At 42.3% G+C, this 17,705-nt stretch overlaps 1 protein-coding gene across 1 annotated transcript in view; it reads left to right on the forward strand.

Moving 5' to 3' along the window:
- The first annotated feature begins 1,011 nt into the window (after nt 1–1,011).
- LOC309486905 (putative methyltransferase TARBP1) overlaps nt 1,012–17,705 on the forward strand; it is a 63,441-nt gene continuing 46,747 nt past the window's right edge. Inside the window, 13 exon segments of the mRNA XM_082154373.1 lie at nt 1,012–1,650; nt 1,654–1,993; nt 2,074–2,171; nt 2,588–2,657; nt 2,744–2,889; nt 7,300–7,352; nt 7,459–7,556; nt 7,683–7,818; nt 8,203–8,299; nt 9,307–9,396; nt 9,512–9,674; nt 12,221–12,472; nt 12,557–12,654. Of these exon segments, the coding sequence (XP_082010499.1) occupies nt 1,117–1,650; nt 1,654–1,993; nt 2,074–2,171; nt 2,588–2,657; nt 2,744–2,889; nt 7,300–7,352; nt 7,459–7,556; nt 7,683–7,818; nt 8,203–8,299; nt 9,307–9,396; nt 9,512–9,674; nt 12,221–12,472; nt 12,557–12,654 (2,175 nt within the window). The 5' untranslated portion in view covers nt 1,012–1,116.

A 17,705-nucleotide genomic window follows, 5' to 3' on the forward strand; every position in this document is an offset into this window, starting at 1 on the left:
CAAGAAGTGGCCAGCAATTGTATGGCCTGATATATATAATTATCTAATTCAGACACCAAGTGTGTATACAAGAGAAATGATAAGAGCGTACAAATCCCTTGATGCATGCATACAACTACGCGCTATGTGGTCATGTGGTCATGTGCAGCTCGTCAAATACTTTGATGCTGCACCGGATTTTTGCGTGTTGAGGTCAGATGTACTCCGGTACGAACTAAGAGCGCGGGTCTTTTGCCCCCTGGTTGCGTGGGCTTAACTGGGGCTACACAGATTTTTGACGGGGCTTTAGCGCCCCCTAGCCCCGGTGTAGCGCCGTGCTTGAATTGAACCCTAAATTAACGAGAGCCTAGACCACTATATTTAGACCGTAGCCTACGTTCAAAATTAACGTATCTCTTTCTTTCTCATTTTTTTTTGCGTCCTCATCCCGAGTTAAACAGAGACAATTATCCCAAAATAAACGATAGTAATGGTTTACGATCTATGCACCAAGTGTATCCGTAGTGGCCATAAGTTTTAAGGAGCACAGATATTGGCTTGGAACAGTCCAAGAAACATCCAAGAAATGTCCAAGAAACATCCAATTAACCAACCAAGCATGTTCAAATAATGTCACTCTTGTAGAAATGTGGCTGCTCTTCTCTTAATATTAAGTTAATGTAAAAGTCTGCAAAAAAAAAGAAGAAGAGTCCTGATCTTCCTTCCACACACACACACACACACACACACACACGCACACACGCACGCACGCACGCACGCACACACACACACACACACACACGTGTGTGTGTGTGTGTGTGTGTGTGTGTGTGTGTGTGTGTGTGTGTGTGTGTGTGTGTGTGTGTGTGTGTGTGTGTGTGTGTGTGTGTGTGTGTAAAAAAAAAATAACTAAAAAAATATGTTTTGCCGTTATTGGTTATTAGCATATAGGCCTACTGTCTATTAGCCACCACGCGCCCCCTGCTGGCAGCAACTTTGCACACACAGCGCATGCGCCAATCGTCCACGTAATATTTCAGGAAGTAGACGCACCGGTTCACACGTGTGAAGAAGGCAAAACATCGAACCGGATTTTACTATTTTGAAGCTGCGGATGTTTTTTATCTTGTAAGGGAGATGGCACATTTTTTGATAAGCACCCTATTGTCCCACTATCCCGATCCCGAGAGTTTGATCAATAATTTGTGCTGGGCAAGCTCATCACGCCCCGAAATAGAGGAGATTGAAGCTTTAACTGTTTTGATCAAGCAGCTTTCCAATAAATCACAAGAGGAGCGCTTTATTTGTAAGGTGAAGTCAGTTATATGGGATCAATGCATGCCGCTACTGAAAATGATCTCCAGTGCAGAAGATGGAGGTAAGGATTTGCTCAGCTCTGTCTGTGGACTCTTTGCAGTCTGTGTCAGTACCTGTCAGGCTGACGATGTACCTGAGCAGGTAAGTCATGGTCTTCTGCAAGTGCTGATGACGAGAGATGATGGCAACAATGAAACCGGCAGGTTAGACGTAGATGTTGCCATTGAAGTCACTGCAGTGCTGTTATCTAGCATCTCATATGACGGAGACATCATCTCCAGGACTCTATCCTGCACACTTTGCTGTGTCAAAGATCTATCTGACTCCATAGTTTCAAAAATCATAGTGCGGGTCTGATTCACCATACTCAAGTCCTGCCATAAAGAGGCTGAATCAGAGGTCCTACATCAGATATGGGAGGATTTGCTGTCTTGGCATCAGAGAGATCGGACAGAATCAGTGTCAGCTCGGGTTCTGTTGTGTCTCACTGCTCTCTCTGACCACCTCTACTCCCCGGAAACCTCTCAGGACCGGCCAGATCCTAGAAGATCTCAAAGGTTTTTTAGGGCAATTCAGGCCGGATTGACTCACAAGGACAGTGTGACCCGCAAACGGGCGCTTTATCTGCTCACCAGGTGTGTGGCACTGGCAGAGATCAAGAAAGAAGATGTGTTTACCAGCGTGGAACCCCACACAGGTAGGATGATCTTCAGGATCTGTCTGTGCAACATGTTCATGACTTCTAACGTTGTTCACACGTGTCTTGGATCTCTGCAGATGAAATCCTGTTCAGATGGATGCCAGAACAACAGCAGTTATTGAGAGAATTCTGGGAAGATTTTGCTCTAGTGTTAGAGACTCTAGAGGAGAATCAGGTAGGAATACTTTATTTAGAGTTTTAGAATCTTGAAACCCAAATGGCCTAAACTACCATACTAGTCATACTACTTCTGCCTATTTATATACGAAAAAAAAAAAGTAGGGCGGGACTTGATTTTGTCCGGTAATTGATTGGATGGTTGTGGTTTGCAATTTCTGTGATGTCATTTGAGTGACAGGCTGTCCCGCCCTCGTGGCTGTAAACACATCATCAGAGAAAAGAAAATATATTTTGATTATTTGATTCAAATTTCATATTAACTGGCCAACAATCTGAATATTTGTCGGATTATGGAAATTAAATATTTTTTAACTGCATTTTATGTTCACTTTAATAATTCGATTTTATGCTAATATATATTTAACCTCTCTATTTGTGTCTTATGCTGTTTATTTATCTTTTTTTTTAAAGATTCACGTGATTCGACCTGTACTCAACAGGATTGACGTGCTTGTTGAGACAGCGGCAAAAGATATTCAAGGTTTGTCATGTTTCTTACGTGGCAGCACAATATTAGTTTTACTCTAATTTGTCTTAAATCTGTTCCCCGACTCTCTCCATAATCAGGTGGGCTGTTTTCTCCGTCCTGGCTGCTGTGTGTGTATCAGCGCATGTTTCACAGTGAGAACAAGGCAGTAATGAAAGAAGGAGTCAATCACCTGTTAGAGCTGAAAGCACTGCGTCGTTCTGCGTTTGCTTTGGCATTCTCACAGGTATCCATCCATCCTTGAATCTTAAAGGCATAGTTCACCCAAAAATAAAAATTCTTTCATTAATTACTCACTTTCATGTCGTTCCAAAACCGTGAGAAGATCTTCAGAAGATCTTTTTGATGAACTCTGAGAGCTTTCTGTCCTCTCCATTGACAGCTTTGCAACTATGACTTTGATGCTTCAAAAAGTTCATAAAGATATTGTAAAACTAATCCATTTGAATTGAGTGGTTTAGTCAATATTTTCTTAAGAGACTCGATCGCTTTATATGATGAAGATTTATTTTAGTCTTTTATTCACATTTAAACATTGATTAGCGAACATAGAAGCTCAACCATACATGCTTGATGCGCGAGAACAAACCTCATTAGTTCTTGATAAAGCTCAAACGTGCTGCGTAACACGAGAATGAACCTCATTGGTTCTTGATAAAGCTCAAACGTGCTGCGTAACACGAGAATGAACCTCATTGGTTCTTGCTGAAGCTCAAATGTGCTGCGTAACTCGAGAATTAACCTCATTGGTTCTTGCGGAAGCTCAAACATGATGCGTAACACGAGAATGAACCTCATTGTTTCTCGCATGCCAAATGAACATATTTGAGCTTCCATTTACCACATTCTGATGTGTGATTTGGTGAATGTTTATTTGTCAGTACAAGTCTAAATTCAATCTGTTCATCATATAAAGCGATCATGTCTCTTCAGAAAATTTGGACTAAACCGCTCAATTCATATGGATTAGTTTAATGATCTCTTTATGAACTTTTTGAAGCGTCAAAGTGGTAGTTGTCAATAGAGGAACAGAAAGCTCTCAGATTGCATCAAAAAGATGAAGAAGAATGAAAATCTTACAGGTTTGGAACTGCATGATGGTAATTAATGAAAGAATTTCCTTTTTTTGGTCAACTATCCTTTTAACCCTGTAAAATCTGACTTGAATCTGAATTAATAGTCTGAAAAATCTGTTTTTTGAAATAGAACAGTATAGCATACCTTTAGACACATTTTTTTTTTAACTTTAAAAAAAGTTTACATATTGATTTTTTTTCTTTTCTTTTTTTCATATTTGATACATCAGACTTTTACATCAGGCTCATCTAGTATGATATGGGAGAATTTTGAGCTCACACTTGAGAAGGAAAAAAACATTGTGGGGGAAAACATTCAATTCAATGCAATGCATTAGGGATGGGACGATTACCGGTTTCACTATAAACCACGATAAAATGTACTGACGGTTAGTATTATCGTTCAAAATTTAATTATCATTAAAACCGTGTTTGATTATCGCGATTTTAATAACTCACTGTAAATCCTGTCCAGCCAGCAGCAGGCGCAGCGCGCAATGTTGTTTTTTATTCGAGAAGGAATGGCGAAAGGCAGTGGCCGTGCTCGGGAGATTTTTCAGCCTTTTAAGAGGACCAAATCTTAGGTGTGGACATATTTTGGCTTTTACAAAAGTCTTGAGTGAAACTTAATCGAGGATGGTCACTACAATATGGGGGAAACACTTCAAATCTGCCGAGTCCTCTTGTGTGACCATCACCCACTGTTTATAGCGAACGCAAGGCAAGTTAACTTACCAAAAACTACGTCTGGGAAATAATTGGGCACAAAATGTTGTTTTGAGTTGAAATATTTTATCTCACTCACTTGAAATAAACGTGAAGCTTCGCGAATAAAAGTTTGCAGCAAGTGGCTTTGAGCCAAAGACGAGCGAACAAGTTCAATCAAGACTATCATTGCACACTTATTACACCGATTTTTAGTTTTTTTTTTTCACACAATTAGGGGGACATAATGAATTGAGATTAATATTTTAAATCGTACCTGTTTAAATCCATTTTGTACAGCGTACAAAACAATCGCCCAAGAAAGTTGTATTTGAATGAAACGAGAGAGCGTGTGCGCGTCCGTTGCGATACATGGATGTGCGCGGTGTTATAATGCGTTGCTATTGATGACGGTCATTATAAGGAAGGAAATGCCACAGAATATAATCTTGCTTGAAAAAGTGCATAGAGCTGCTTGTTTTATTTGTTGTTTGTTGATTTTCAAATATTAAACAGTTTTTAGTGTGAGCATCAGTTCTTTTTGAACACTTTCATCTTGTTTTAACAAAACCGTGATAATATTGATAATCACGATAATTTTGGTCACTATAATCGTGATATAAAATTTTCATACCGTCCCATCCCTACAATGCATATACTTTCATTAAAAGACTGATGTATCATATTTGACTCACATTTTAGCATGATTTTTATCAAAATGATGCATGGATAATCATGCAAACCAAAGTTGCTTCAGTCAGTAAAATTCAGTCAATATTCGGTATATATTTAATATATCACTAACAATATAAAATAGGGGTGGAACGGTACACAGAAGTCACGGTTCGGTTCATACCTCGGTTCAGACATCACGGTTGGGTACGAGCTCGGTACAATGGAGGGAAAAGCAAAACAAAAATGCAGAAGGCTTGTGCATGTCTCAGGCTGTACCACCAAAGGAAAATAAATTACTTAAGCCTTGTATTTTTTAAATAAGTTTTATTAATAAAGTAAAGTCATAGAACCAGTTTATTTGTAGTGCACTGACAATAGTTTTATATAATTAGTTTATTAATTAAATTAATAAAAAGACCAAAAGACCTAGAGATATGTTTGGTAATTGTACCTGAATGAATTGAAAATTTATTTGCTACATTTCAGATTAATATATGTTTTCCTTCAAATTTTAATTAACAGTAACTTAAAACACACGGAGTATGTTTTTATGTTTCCACTGTTCGATCGCGCCCGCACCTCACACAGGCGCACACACACACACACAAATATAAGTAAACACTTTGCGACTTTTCGATCGTGCCCGCGCCTCTCTCTCTCTCATTCATATATATATGAATATATATAGATTAGGTGTCCCTAAAGAACCCGCGTATCTAACAGTAGTTCCGCATTACATTAATTAATTTGCACGCGAGTTTTATTTATTTTTATACCGTGTATTCTCCGTGTAAATTTAAGCACCGAATCATGACGCCCGTACCGTTTCAGTTCAATACAAATACATGTACCATTCCACCCCTAAAAGCTACTGGGGTGGACAAACCAGAAAGAATTAAAAAATGTATCACTGATATGGAATAAGAAAGCATGATTACAAAGTCTAACATCAGCCTTTTTTGAACTGTCATTATGAAATGTATTATAATGTATAATTATAATTTTACAATAGCTCGAATTAATATGAAATAATGTTATAATATTTTCTAAATACTGTATGCGCTAAACAATGATGTACATTAAAAAAACCCTCCTGATTTAATTTTAATCTAATAGGCTCTATGCACACGGACATTCCCCGCTTCTGATTTGCAGACACACTGAGGGGGCGGGGCATTACGTAAACAACGACAAACGAAATGGCCAATCATTTCGCAAGAACGCGAGTATTTTGCATATGTCTCAGAATGCTTGTCACAACAGTAGTAAACCTTCTTAAAATGTACGTTTTTATTATTTATTTTTTATGTGCCCAAGATTTCTCATAAACAGCTCTGCGATATAACCTACCATCACATTGATAGCCAGTATCCGAACTATAAATATAGGTTGTCCTCACAGTGAAGTTGTGATGTCTAGGCACTAAAAAAATCAAACCTGACAGTCTGTATATTGGAGAGACAAATTAATGAGCGTTTTTAATTTTTGTGTTTTATGCACTTACATTTATAAATGTTTTCAATTATTTAAAATATCTTTATGAACTGTCATAAAACGGATTTACTGCTAAAGGCATGAAATTAGGAGAGATCAACTGATCATCTGATCGTTTTTTTCACCTTGCCTGGGAAAACAAGCGGTGTTGCGAGGGCGTCGCTCTCTATTTGGGCGCACTTTTCGCACATCTACATTTTAAATAACGAACGTGAGAACGGCCCCTAAAGCAGCTCAGACGAAGTCGGTTATCGCCGATATGCAATATCATAGCAGCACCAAAGTAGAGTTAACATTAGGCAATTATTTCACAACCTTCATTATATGCACTTCGAAAAATTACCGAGGACCTCAATGGTGGGTCAACCCTGCCTACATCCGCTCTATAAAAGTCCTGCGATAGACAGTAATTCTATAAAGCTAAAAATGTATAAACTATCAATCATATGATAGAAGGTTAGAGGTAGATTGAGCACAAAAGGTTGTTCAGCAAAGTTTTGATAATGTTGATAATTTAGAGGCCTTAGAAACTCGCAAATCAAATATGATACAGTAGGCTTTATAGGTTTAGGATAGTGGGATCTTATGCCTTATGAGATAGTCATAACCCAGAAATATGTCACATTATGCAAGTAAAATAGTTTGTGAAAGCATTTATTGATAATGAATGTTTTTCTGGTTGTCAGTTTGTTATCGGCCCTCTCATGGATGTTCTTGCAGAGAGCGCCCTCTATCACAGGTAATTGTCCCCTGGTGTTAAAATTCATACTAGGTGAAGTTTTATTACATAAAACAATTAGTTTGGTCTCTAGCTTTGAATGTTTTTAAGCTGTTTGTTTCCACAGGGCACCACAGCAGAACATCAGAGATTGTCCAGAGCTGGGAGTGAAACTCCAAATCTTTATGGTGAATTTCTTCAGCAGTTTGCCAGAAGAGAACAGAGGTAAAGAGGGTTTTGGTCTCTGTTTTAGGCTATTAAATAAATCCATCAGAAAGAGTTCAGGATATTTTGAGTTGGTCTAAATCCTGCAATTCCACATCCAGAAATAATTGCTGTTATTGTGTTCAGGTTCAGTGTTGCTGCAGCTCATTCAGCGTTTGGGTTCACGGCAATGGTGCGCAGTCCCGCTGCTCTTTCTGTCCCAGGCCCTGTCCTGTCTGTCCCCTTGTCCTTTACTGGGATCTGATGGACTCCACGCGTTCAGGTACAAACTACTAGCTGCTGGAATCATGAAATCCTGCAAATTGGAGAAATATAGAGAGAGTTAAAGGAAAGGTTCTCCCAAAAATGAAAATTTAGACATAATTTACTCACCCTAATGTCTTTCCAAACCCGGTAGACTTCTGTTCATCTTCGAAACACAAATAAAGATATTTTTTAATGAAACCTGAGAGAGTTCTGGCACTCCATTAAAAGACTTTTCACCCAAAACTCTGATGATTCGAAACCGAAAATCGTACAATAAATACTTGTGAATCAAGAGTTTTAAACCAAGTCTTTTGAATAGACACGGCAGACTGTAACAAAAAAAGATGTTTGTAATTCACATGATCTGCTCATTGTATTTTCATGTTCGTGTTTTTTTCAGAGAAGTTCTGCGCTGTACTATGATCACTCACCAGGTTCTTTTGAGAGGAGCTTCACAGTGTTTTCTGCTCCATGCCGCTCTCTGCCTGACAGATGTGGTACTGTACAGTTGCTTTTTTCCTTCAGATCCTTAACACAGTTAAGTCTGATATTAAATAATAGTCAGAATTATCTCTTTAAATGGAGCAGCTTACCTTTAGACAACATTTTTTTTTAATCATATTTGATTGTACATCTGGATTTTATGGCCCTGTAGTATGACACAGTGAGAATATGTAGTTCGCACTCAAGGAGAGAAATAAAAACACCTAATTTTTATTTTTATTTAGGCCCAAAGTGAGCAGAAAAAATGCAATTAGGTACAGATGTCGTTATTTATATGTCCAAAATGTAAGATGAAATTCTGGTAGCATTTATGTAAATGTCTTTGTAAGATTATATTTAAATGCTTAGTTTTATGCTTAAGTTTTCATTGTAGGGGGGAAAACATGTAATGCAATGCAATATAATGATGATTGAGAGATACACATTTCTTAAAAGCCTGTTGAATCATATTTAATACTCACATATTATCATGTGACGTATATAAATAATGCATTCATGGATAACCTGTGATGCGTGGATAATCAGTTGCTTCAGTCCAGTAAATGTTCATCTTGAAATATTACTAACAATATAAAGTTTGTGTTTATAGTTAAAACACATGTACCACATTTTATAATTATTCTAAAAGGCTTTTTACTTGGTAAAAAGTAAAGTTTTGATTATGTTGACAGTTTAGAGGCTTTAGAAATTCTCATATTAAATATAATACTATAAGCTTTATAGGGTTAGTAATAGTTGACTTGTTTTCATCATAAACTCACCCTCACTTTGTTCCAATCCCACATGACTTTCTTTTACCATACAATAGCTGAGGTGAGGCAAACTGACATTTAAATAACTCTGTACATCTTGTGCCTCCACATGTTGAAACATGGCTCATTGCCATTAGTTATGAAACATGCACACAACTTCCTTAATGTCATTTCTTAGCAAAGTCATTTAATAGTTAATTTAATGATCAAACAGAACAGATATCTGAATGATTTTCTTGTTTTGGCAGTCCACTGTGTCTCTAGATGAGATTTTTGGTTTCCTTGCACATTTTCGAGCTGATGAGAGTCTATGTCGGGGTACAGCACTTTGGGAGGAGGTAAACTCAAAGTCTAACTAAACCAGAATTTATAAGTCATGCACTAAATGCAAAGTATTTGTATCTTAACTAATATTCACAACGTACTAAAGCTCAAACTTTGCTCCCATCACAGCTGTGTAATTGGCTCCAGACTAATGAAGGCCGTTTTCTTCTGACTGACGGGGATTTAGGCTCTTCTGAACTTTGCACTGCAACTTCAGATTGTAAAAGTGTCTCTATATTCAGCTACGTCCAGCAGCGACTCAAGACCTTTCTCGCAGTTCCAGCCAACTCAGGTGAGAGACAGCACAACATTTTGGCCGAATAGGACATTTCTACATCGACATCCTTTGTCAATCCTGTAACAACATTCCTGTCTATGCTCATTCACACTAAAAGGATGACAACTATAACGATAACGGCACAGAGGACCGATATCGTTGGAATCCAACCCTCTACAATGCGAGTTAATTCAATAGTGTGAGAATTTTTATGTGCGTGCTTCCAGAAAGCCGCTTCTCAGACTCCGTGTGGATGCCCTTCTTGCGCTTGATCGGACATATTCACACAAAATTACGTCAAAAAATGCTGGTCTTGGCGAGTATCCTAGTAAACATAGTCTGTTATATCTTAAGTGAGCAAATTGTTCACCTATAAAACGCAGGTGTAACAGTATTTTGGATCCTTGCAGCTCTTAAAGTGACAGCAGCTTAATAAACCAGTTGCTGTCTTTATTTAATGTAAATCAAACAACAAAGGACACAGAAATTCTCACTCATTGCTCTTCTTGACTGAATAACTTTTGTAACTTTAATAAGGATTAATCTATATTTAATTTATACAATGAAGACTATGCAGTGCTATTTTACATTTGATTATTCATTTTCTCTACATGAAAATTACTGTTAGACTTACCTGAAAAATATGAAAAGCTGTGTTTATTTTATTTGTATGTTTGTCTTTGTTCAATTGTATTTGTGCTAATAGTTTTTGCTGTAACAACCTTATTTATTAAGGTTATGGGTCCAAAACAACGAAGACTATAACTAGGCCTATTTTATTTATTTATTACTTTTTTGTGGTGGGGCCAGTAAAACATTATTTTTCAGCGCTGAGCCCTGAAATTACTTTTAATTTCATAATTTTCATAAACTTTTTTTCATTTCAGTGAACAAACCATAAATAAACCCATTGTAATGTCACATTTAGCAATGTCTTTAAAATAGTATGTTGTATATACAGTCAAACCGAAATTTATTCAGACACCTTCAACATTTCTCACATTATCACAGTTTATTCGCTATAGTTTAGAAAATGGAAATAAAATGTGATAAGAACTCAGAGTTATCAAATCAGTTGATATTTCACTGGTTTTGGTCATCCTTCTGTTAGACTGTCTCACAAATAAATTATGTTTAATAGCTGTCAGCTGTTAAATTTAAGTACACAATTAGATAATACCAATTTAGCTCAACCAATTACCAAGCAATGCTTAATTTTGTTCAGTCTGTGGTGTAAAAAGGTCACATTAGCAATTAAAGAAAAAACACTTAAAGGTAGGGTAGGTAATCCTGTTCAGAAACACTTTTTTTTATACTGGGTGAAATGGTCCTTCCATCCTGATAGTAGTCAATACATTATGTGTTTAGAAAAAGGAATGAAAAAAATCTGACCTCTGTAGCAGCTGCAGGACAGTAAAAACTCTGACCAATCACTGCCATTCGGTGCGAATGTAAAGAACCAATCAGATGCCTTCATGTCTCGTGCCCGCCCCGAGCCCCACTGCGCGCGCTGCCCGGCGTGCACTCATCACATGTCACCGTTCCCGGAAATATTCAGCTCAAAGCACCTGCATATGCAGTCAGCGAAGGCAAACAAGGCAAAAACTACTTCCTCGGACCCTGCCCGCGCTCTTGAACGACCTCCTCTGCTTCGCCCTCAACCCCGGACCTGTCCTCGAACCGACGATGCGGTACTTGTCTCCGGACTCGGAGTGTACGTTAGTCTTCATTAGAGTCAACAATGTTTTCATCATGGAAACTCTTACATGTAAAACACCGTATATGTTATGAATCTTACACGAAATTCATCTTCATCACAGTGTAACTGATGGTAATGGAAAAACGTGTATCAATGCAACCTGTTTTTAGTTTTGCCTTATAAATATAGCTCGTTACCGAATGAAACTTTACCATTATCGATATGCTAGCTTGATAGTGAGTACTAAAAGAAATCTTATTTGTTTATATTCATAGTGATAAAGTTAGGTATTTTATTACATGTGATTCTGACATGATGTCACTGTATGTACTGCGCTCCTTCCTCTCCACTCGTCTCAGGTAATAAATGCGTCTTGTTCCAGCCTGAGCGTTTGGCGTCGCGCGTTCATGTGTTTTGGGGGCGTGGCTTTGGAAGGAGCTCAGAAGGGAGGGGGTGGAGTGAATGGAAATAATGAGCTGTGTTTATTGCAGATTAAAAGGTCTACAGTCACTCGATTTTTATATTTTCTTTTTCAGAGTACTTACATTTTAATTATGTATTGATATATACAGACAGTTTAAACAAATTTGGGATGTTTTTTTTTTTGAAAAATGATTACCTACCCTACCTTTAAGCAAAACATGGTCAGGTCAAAGTGTCTGAATCATTTTTGGTCCCACATTTTTATACATTTTACTGGTAGTCCACTGGTTGAAGAGTTTTTGGGTATAATATGTCACAGTTTACTTTATTTTACGATCTTCACTTACATAAATTAACTATATTGTCCTGTACCCACTAGTAAAAAAAAAAATATTCGAGTTTAGGCTGTACGTGAGTATAGTTTCTTCTCTTCTGGCAGATCAAAAAGGAAGTCTACCTGATCCAGCTGAGGCCAAGCTGCTGGCGCGGGCCGTACTGCTTACAGCAGACCTGCAGAAGACCAGGAATGAGGAACCTGGTCTAGAACTGCTTCTCCAGCCTCTACTGGATGTCTTACAGAGACTTAGCACTAATGTCTATCTGGTGCTTCACAAGACGGACAAGAGCCTGCAGTTACTCTTGAGCTTGCTGCGGCTGCATCGCAGACGCTCAGATACAGAGCATGAGAATGGTGTGTGTTGTGTTTGAGAAAAGAAGACAAACATGCTGTGTTTGGACATGCTGAATGGAAGCTGATGTGTTTGGATGTTTGTAGAAGATGTTGTGGCTGTCGCTTTGAAGACGCACATGCTGTCGGTGGGGGATTCAGTGCAGGAGTTTCTGCTGAGGAGGTTGAGTGGGGAACTGAGGGAGGTGAGTGTTCTCTTACGAGAGGTCTCTCGTACTTGCGTAAGATATCTTACGCTAGGGGAAAACCTCTTTTCCTCGAGATATTGAAGCCAAAAATTATCCTTAATTTTGCAATAATGTAAAACGCATTGCAGCAGCATGCAGACATGGGCGAGACAGCTCGCGCGCCCATTGGCTGCTCTGCGGCAACTGCACCAGCCTATCGATAGAGGCTCCTCATGACGTCAGAACCAATGAGGGCGCTTCGCGCCCATTACGTCATGTCCCGCCGAAATCGGGTGGGGCCAGGGCTATAAATACGGCCCAGAGAGGCTGGTTTGGTCAGTTTTTCATCTCTTCAGCGGGCTCACGCATCGCTGGATCCTGAGAGGAAGCCGCGCCGTCTGATTGCAAGCACCCAGCGGGATTACTCTGCATCTGAAGCTGCCGGTCGACAACTCGCCGCCTTCAGTCGCCGTTCCTGCTGACGCTTTCCGGCGTACATATCCTTTTCTCTGTTACTGTGTTTTGTGTATGTGTGTGTGTTCGCCGCCGCGACACACACTCTCATTGCACTAAAAGAGCCGGGCGTCTTTTTCAAGACGCCCCTTTCCCCCCCCCAACCCGCAAAGCTCGCCGGTGCGCCCGCTTGCCTTGCCTGCTTGGAGGATGATACCTGCTCTCCCTCTGTTCGAGCCGCGCAAAACGCGCCGTTCACAGGGGATGTCAGGAGCGGACGGTCACGGGGCTAGTTTTCTCTCTCCCTCTGTTCGAGCCGCGCAAAATGCGCCGTTCACAGGGGAGGCTGGAAGCGGACGGTCGGGGTTAGTTTTCTTTACGTACAAGAAAGCTACCTCTGCGCCCCATTCACGCGTCAAACGCCGAAGAAAACATGTTGACGCTCTTATATGCTCGTGCATCTGAAAGCCTTTGTGTTCTCCCCTGCGGCTCAGTGGCGGAATCTTTGGTTTTTCACACGAGAGACCGGAGTTCGAATCTCGGTCTAACGGCAGATTAATTATGCCTCCAATGCTTCGCTCTGTCAGTTCCCTGAAAGGCGACTGCAGATGTGCATTTTGCAGCCAACGAGCGCGTTGTACAACCCGCTCGCCTGCACCCAAACACCGTTTCTATGGTTCCCGTGCGTCACTGGCGAAAGGAGAAAAGAGTGATAATGTCCCGCTGCGGCCGGGCCGAATTCTATTTCTTACACATTTCTCATTCCCCTCTGAAGTTCAGGCGACTGGAAATGTCATACTGCAGTGAGCGAGCCTGTTGTAATGCACGCGCGCCTGTAAACAAACGCCAGCACGTTGACGCTCTCTGTTTCTATGGCAACTTCTCGCTCGTTCAGTTCCAGTAAATGCGACTGTTCCAGTGTATTCTGCAGTAAATAAGTCGGCGACACAGCCCGCTTGCCTGCACACAAACGCCGCTTTACGGCTACCCAGATAAATCCCATAGAGTGTATTTTCTGGTGTTCCGGCCACGGCCGATGGTGTTATGAGTGTAAACAAAATGCCCAGTGCGCATTCCTACACAGAAACACAGGTTTCTCTGATAATACTCGCGCTATATAAATGCCTTTGAGTCTTCCCCTGTGGCCCAGTGGCAGATTCTCAGGTTTTCACGCGAGAGACCCGCGTTCGATCCCAGGTCTACCGGCAAAAAAAAAAAAAAAAAATTTTGCCGTCAATGCTCGCTCTGTCAGTTCCCTGAAAAGGCGACTGCAGATGTGTATTTTTGCAGCCAACGAGCGCGTTGTACAACCCGCTCGCCTGCACCCAAGCACCGTTTCTATGGTTTCCGTGCGTCACTACCTCCATTCTCACACGTTTCTCTGGAAAATGTCAATATTGCAGTGGACGAGTCTATTGTAATACACGCACACCTGCAAACAAACGCCAGCGTGTTGACGCTCTCTGTTTCTATGGCAACTTCTCGCTCGTTCAGTTCCAGTAAATGCGACTGTTCCAGTGTATTCTGCAGTAAACAAGTCGGCGACACAGCCCGCTTGCCTGCACACAAACGCCGCTTTACGGCTACCCAGATAAATCCCATAGAGTGTATTTTCTGGTGTTCCGGCCACGGCCGATGGTGTTATGAGTGTAGACAAAATGCCCAGTGCTCATTCCTACACAGAAACACAGCCCGTCACACAGGGCTCGCGCACATGAAATCGACCCAGATCGATTGCGCATTAAATGTGGTAAATGTGCCCACTGCCCAGTGCCCACAAACACTACGTTCTGCATGTCTCAAGGTTTCTGTAAAACGAAACCAACATGCATTCGCTCTGCTCAGGCAGACAATGCTCTCAGTGTTGTAAATGTGCCCGCTATCCCACGCCCACATTCAAACATAGACATGACAGGTCTTACGGGACTCGCCCAGCCCTCCCCCTCTCGATTGACCACCGCAGAGGAGTCGAGCGCGGGCAATCTGCCCGCTGTTATCAGCGCGCCCCCTGCCTCAAATGTCATAAGCGCGACGCTTATGTTGCAGCACACTGAAGCCCCTCTGTCGCTGAGCGACCAGAGCGCGCTTCGCATTCAACCCCTAGCCATTCGTGCAAACGCATGGGCAAGGCTACCCGGGGTTTCGAAGTGGGTGCTAGACATTATAGAAAGAGGCTATTCGCTACAGTTCGGTCGACGCCCGCAACGCAAAGCGGCGCGAATCGATACTACGGTGAAAAAGGAAGTAGCACACCTACTTCGGGCCGAAATAGCGAAGTTACTGAGCAAAGGGGCTATAGAACCCCTATCACAAGCTCAGAGCGAAGGGGGCATGTACAGCAGATATTTTCTGGTACCAAAAAAAAAAAAAAAAAGACGGGGGTCTCAGACCCATTTTAGATCTAAGACGACTAAACAAAGCACTTCTGAAACGACGGTTCAGAATGCTCACGACCAAGAAAATCCTCTCGCAAATTTGCCAAGGGGACTGGTTCGTGTCGATAGATCTGAAAGACGCTTATTTTCAAATACAAATAGCGTCACGTCACAGGCGATTTTTGAGATTCGCCTTCGAGGGCCAGGCATATCAGTTCACAGTCCTGCCATTCGGCCTATCCCTGGCACCTCGCGTATTCACGATGTGCATGGATGCAGCGCTCGCACCCCTCAGGCTCCGAGGCATACGAGTGCTGAATTATTTGGACGATTGGCTGGTTCTAGCTCGATCACAGTCGGAGCTCATAGAACACAGGACCATATTACTCGATCACCTCGAGAATTTAGGTCTCACAGTCAATTGGGCAAAGAGTTCACTGTCTCCCAGTCAGAAAATATATATTTTCTGGGCACAGATCTGGACTCGCTGTCTATGACAGCACAGCTGTCGCCGCAGCGCAGACTAAGTATTCAGCGCATGACAGAGATTTTTTCGCCACGGCACTTTAGTCCCGCTCAAAAAGTTTCAAAGGATGCTGGGTCTCATGGCTTCAGCATCCTCAGTGCTTCAGCTGGGTCTGCTTCGCATGCGCCCGCTGCAGTATTGGTTGAAAGCGCGCGCCGCGCAGAGCTTGGACCTCCGGTCTCGCGCGCCTCAAGGTCGATCAGAAATGCATCGCAGCTCTGAAACCTTGGACAGTGACCGACTGGTACCGGTCAGGTGTAAGCCTGGGGACTTCCTTGAGTGTGAAGGTGGTGTCTACGGACGCCTCAACCTCGGGATGGGGAGCGCTGCTCGAGGGCAGACCGTTATTCGGCCAGTGGTCGGAACGGGAAAAGCTTCTGCATATAAACTGCCTGAAAATGATGGCAGTCGACAACGCGCTGAGGCGTTTTTTGTCCCCAGATAAAAAGACACCACGTCTTGGTCCGTTCGGACAACATGTCAGTGGTGGCTTATATAAATCACCAAGGAGGTATCAGATCCAGAATCCTTCACAGGCTGACGGAACGCCTCCTGGTCTGGGCTCAGCACAACCTGCGCTCGCTCAGGGCAGCGCATGTGCCCGGCCATCTGAATGTGGGACCAGACAGACTGTCCAGAAACAATCTGCCGACAGGAGAATGGTCTTTACATCCACAGACAGTCAAAATGCTATGGAGGACATTTGGCAGAGCGGAAATAGACCTATTTGCGTCTCAAGAGAACGCTCATTGTCAGGAATTCTTCTCCAAGAGCAGGGATGCGCTGGCTCACGCTGGCCCTGCTGCCCGCTCTATGCGTTTCCCCCTGTCACGCTCCTACCCCAGGTGTTAGAGCGAATCAGGGAGAGCGGATGCCCAGTGCTACTCGTCGCCCCATTTTGGACAAACCAAGTCTGGTTTCCAGTCCTGATGCAGCTGACGAGTACCGCCCCGTGGCCGATACCGGTGAGGAGGGATCTCCTCTCGCAGGCGAACGGCTCGATCTGGCATCCTCGCCCGGAGCTTTGGTCCCTACATGTGTGGGCCATCAACGGGTACCCATTAACCTCCCAGCGGGAGTGTTAAACACGATCACGCAGGCTAGAGCTCCATCTACGAGGCGGCTCTATTCCTCAAAATGGTCTGTGTTCACTAGCTGGTGTACAGCGAGTGGCACTTCACCCTCACGCTGTGGGGTGCCGGAGGTTCTCTCCTTTTTTACAAGAGCTTCTGGATAAGGGCAGAACCCCATCCACGCTCAAAGTTTATGTGGCGGCCATAGCAGCGTTCGCTGAACCACCGCTTGGCCAGTCATTAGGAAGGAACGATCTGGTAATTCGCTTCCTTAGAGGAGCTAAGAGGCTGAACCCTCCCAGACCACCCTCAGTTCCCGTTTGGGACCTTTCCACGGTTCTGGAAGCCATGAAAGGTGCCCCATTCGAGCCAATACAGTCAATAGACCTGAAACCCTTGTCTTTCAAAACAGTGTTTCTTCTGGCTCTCGCTTCAGTGAAGCGCATAGGGGATTTGCAAGCGCTCTCAGCGAGCACGACGTGTATGGAGTTTGGGCCGAATGACTCGAGAGTCATACTCAAACCAAAGCACGGATATGTTCCTAAATCCCTCAACACACCGTTTAGGGCACAGGTTATCTCCCTGTCGGCCCTGCCGGTATCTGAGGAGGAAGGGGACGCAGGCTTCCTTTGCCCGGTCAGG

The sequence above is a fragment of the Leuciscus leuciscus genome (genome assembly GCF_965113295.1).
Source record: "Leuciscus leuciscus genome assembly, chromosome: 22".
Taxonomy (NCBI): domain Eukaryota; kingdom Metazoa; phylum Chordata; class Actinopteri; order Cypriniformes; family Leuciscidae; genus Leuciscus; species Leuciscus leuciscus.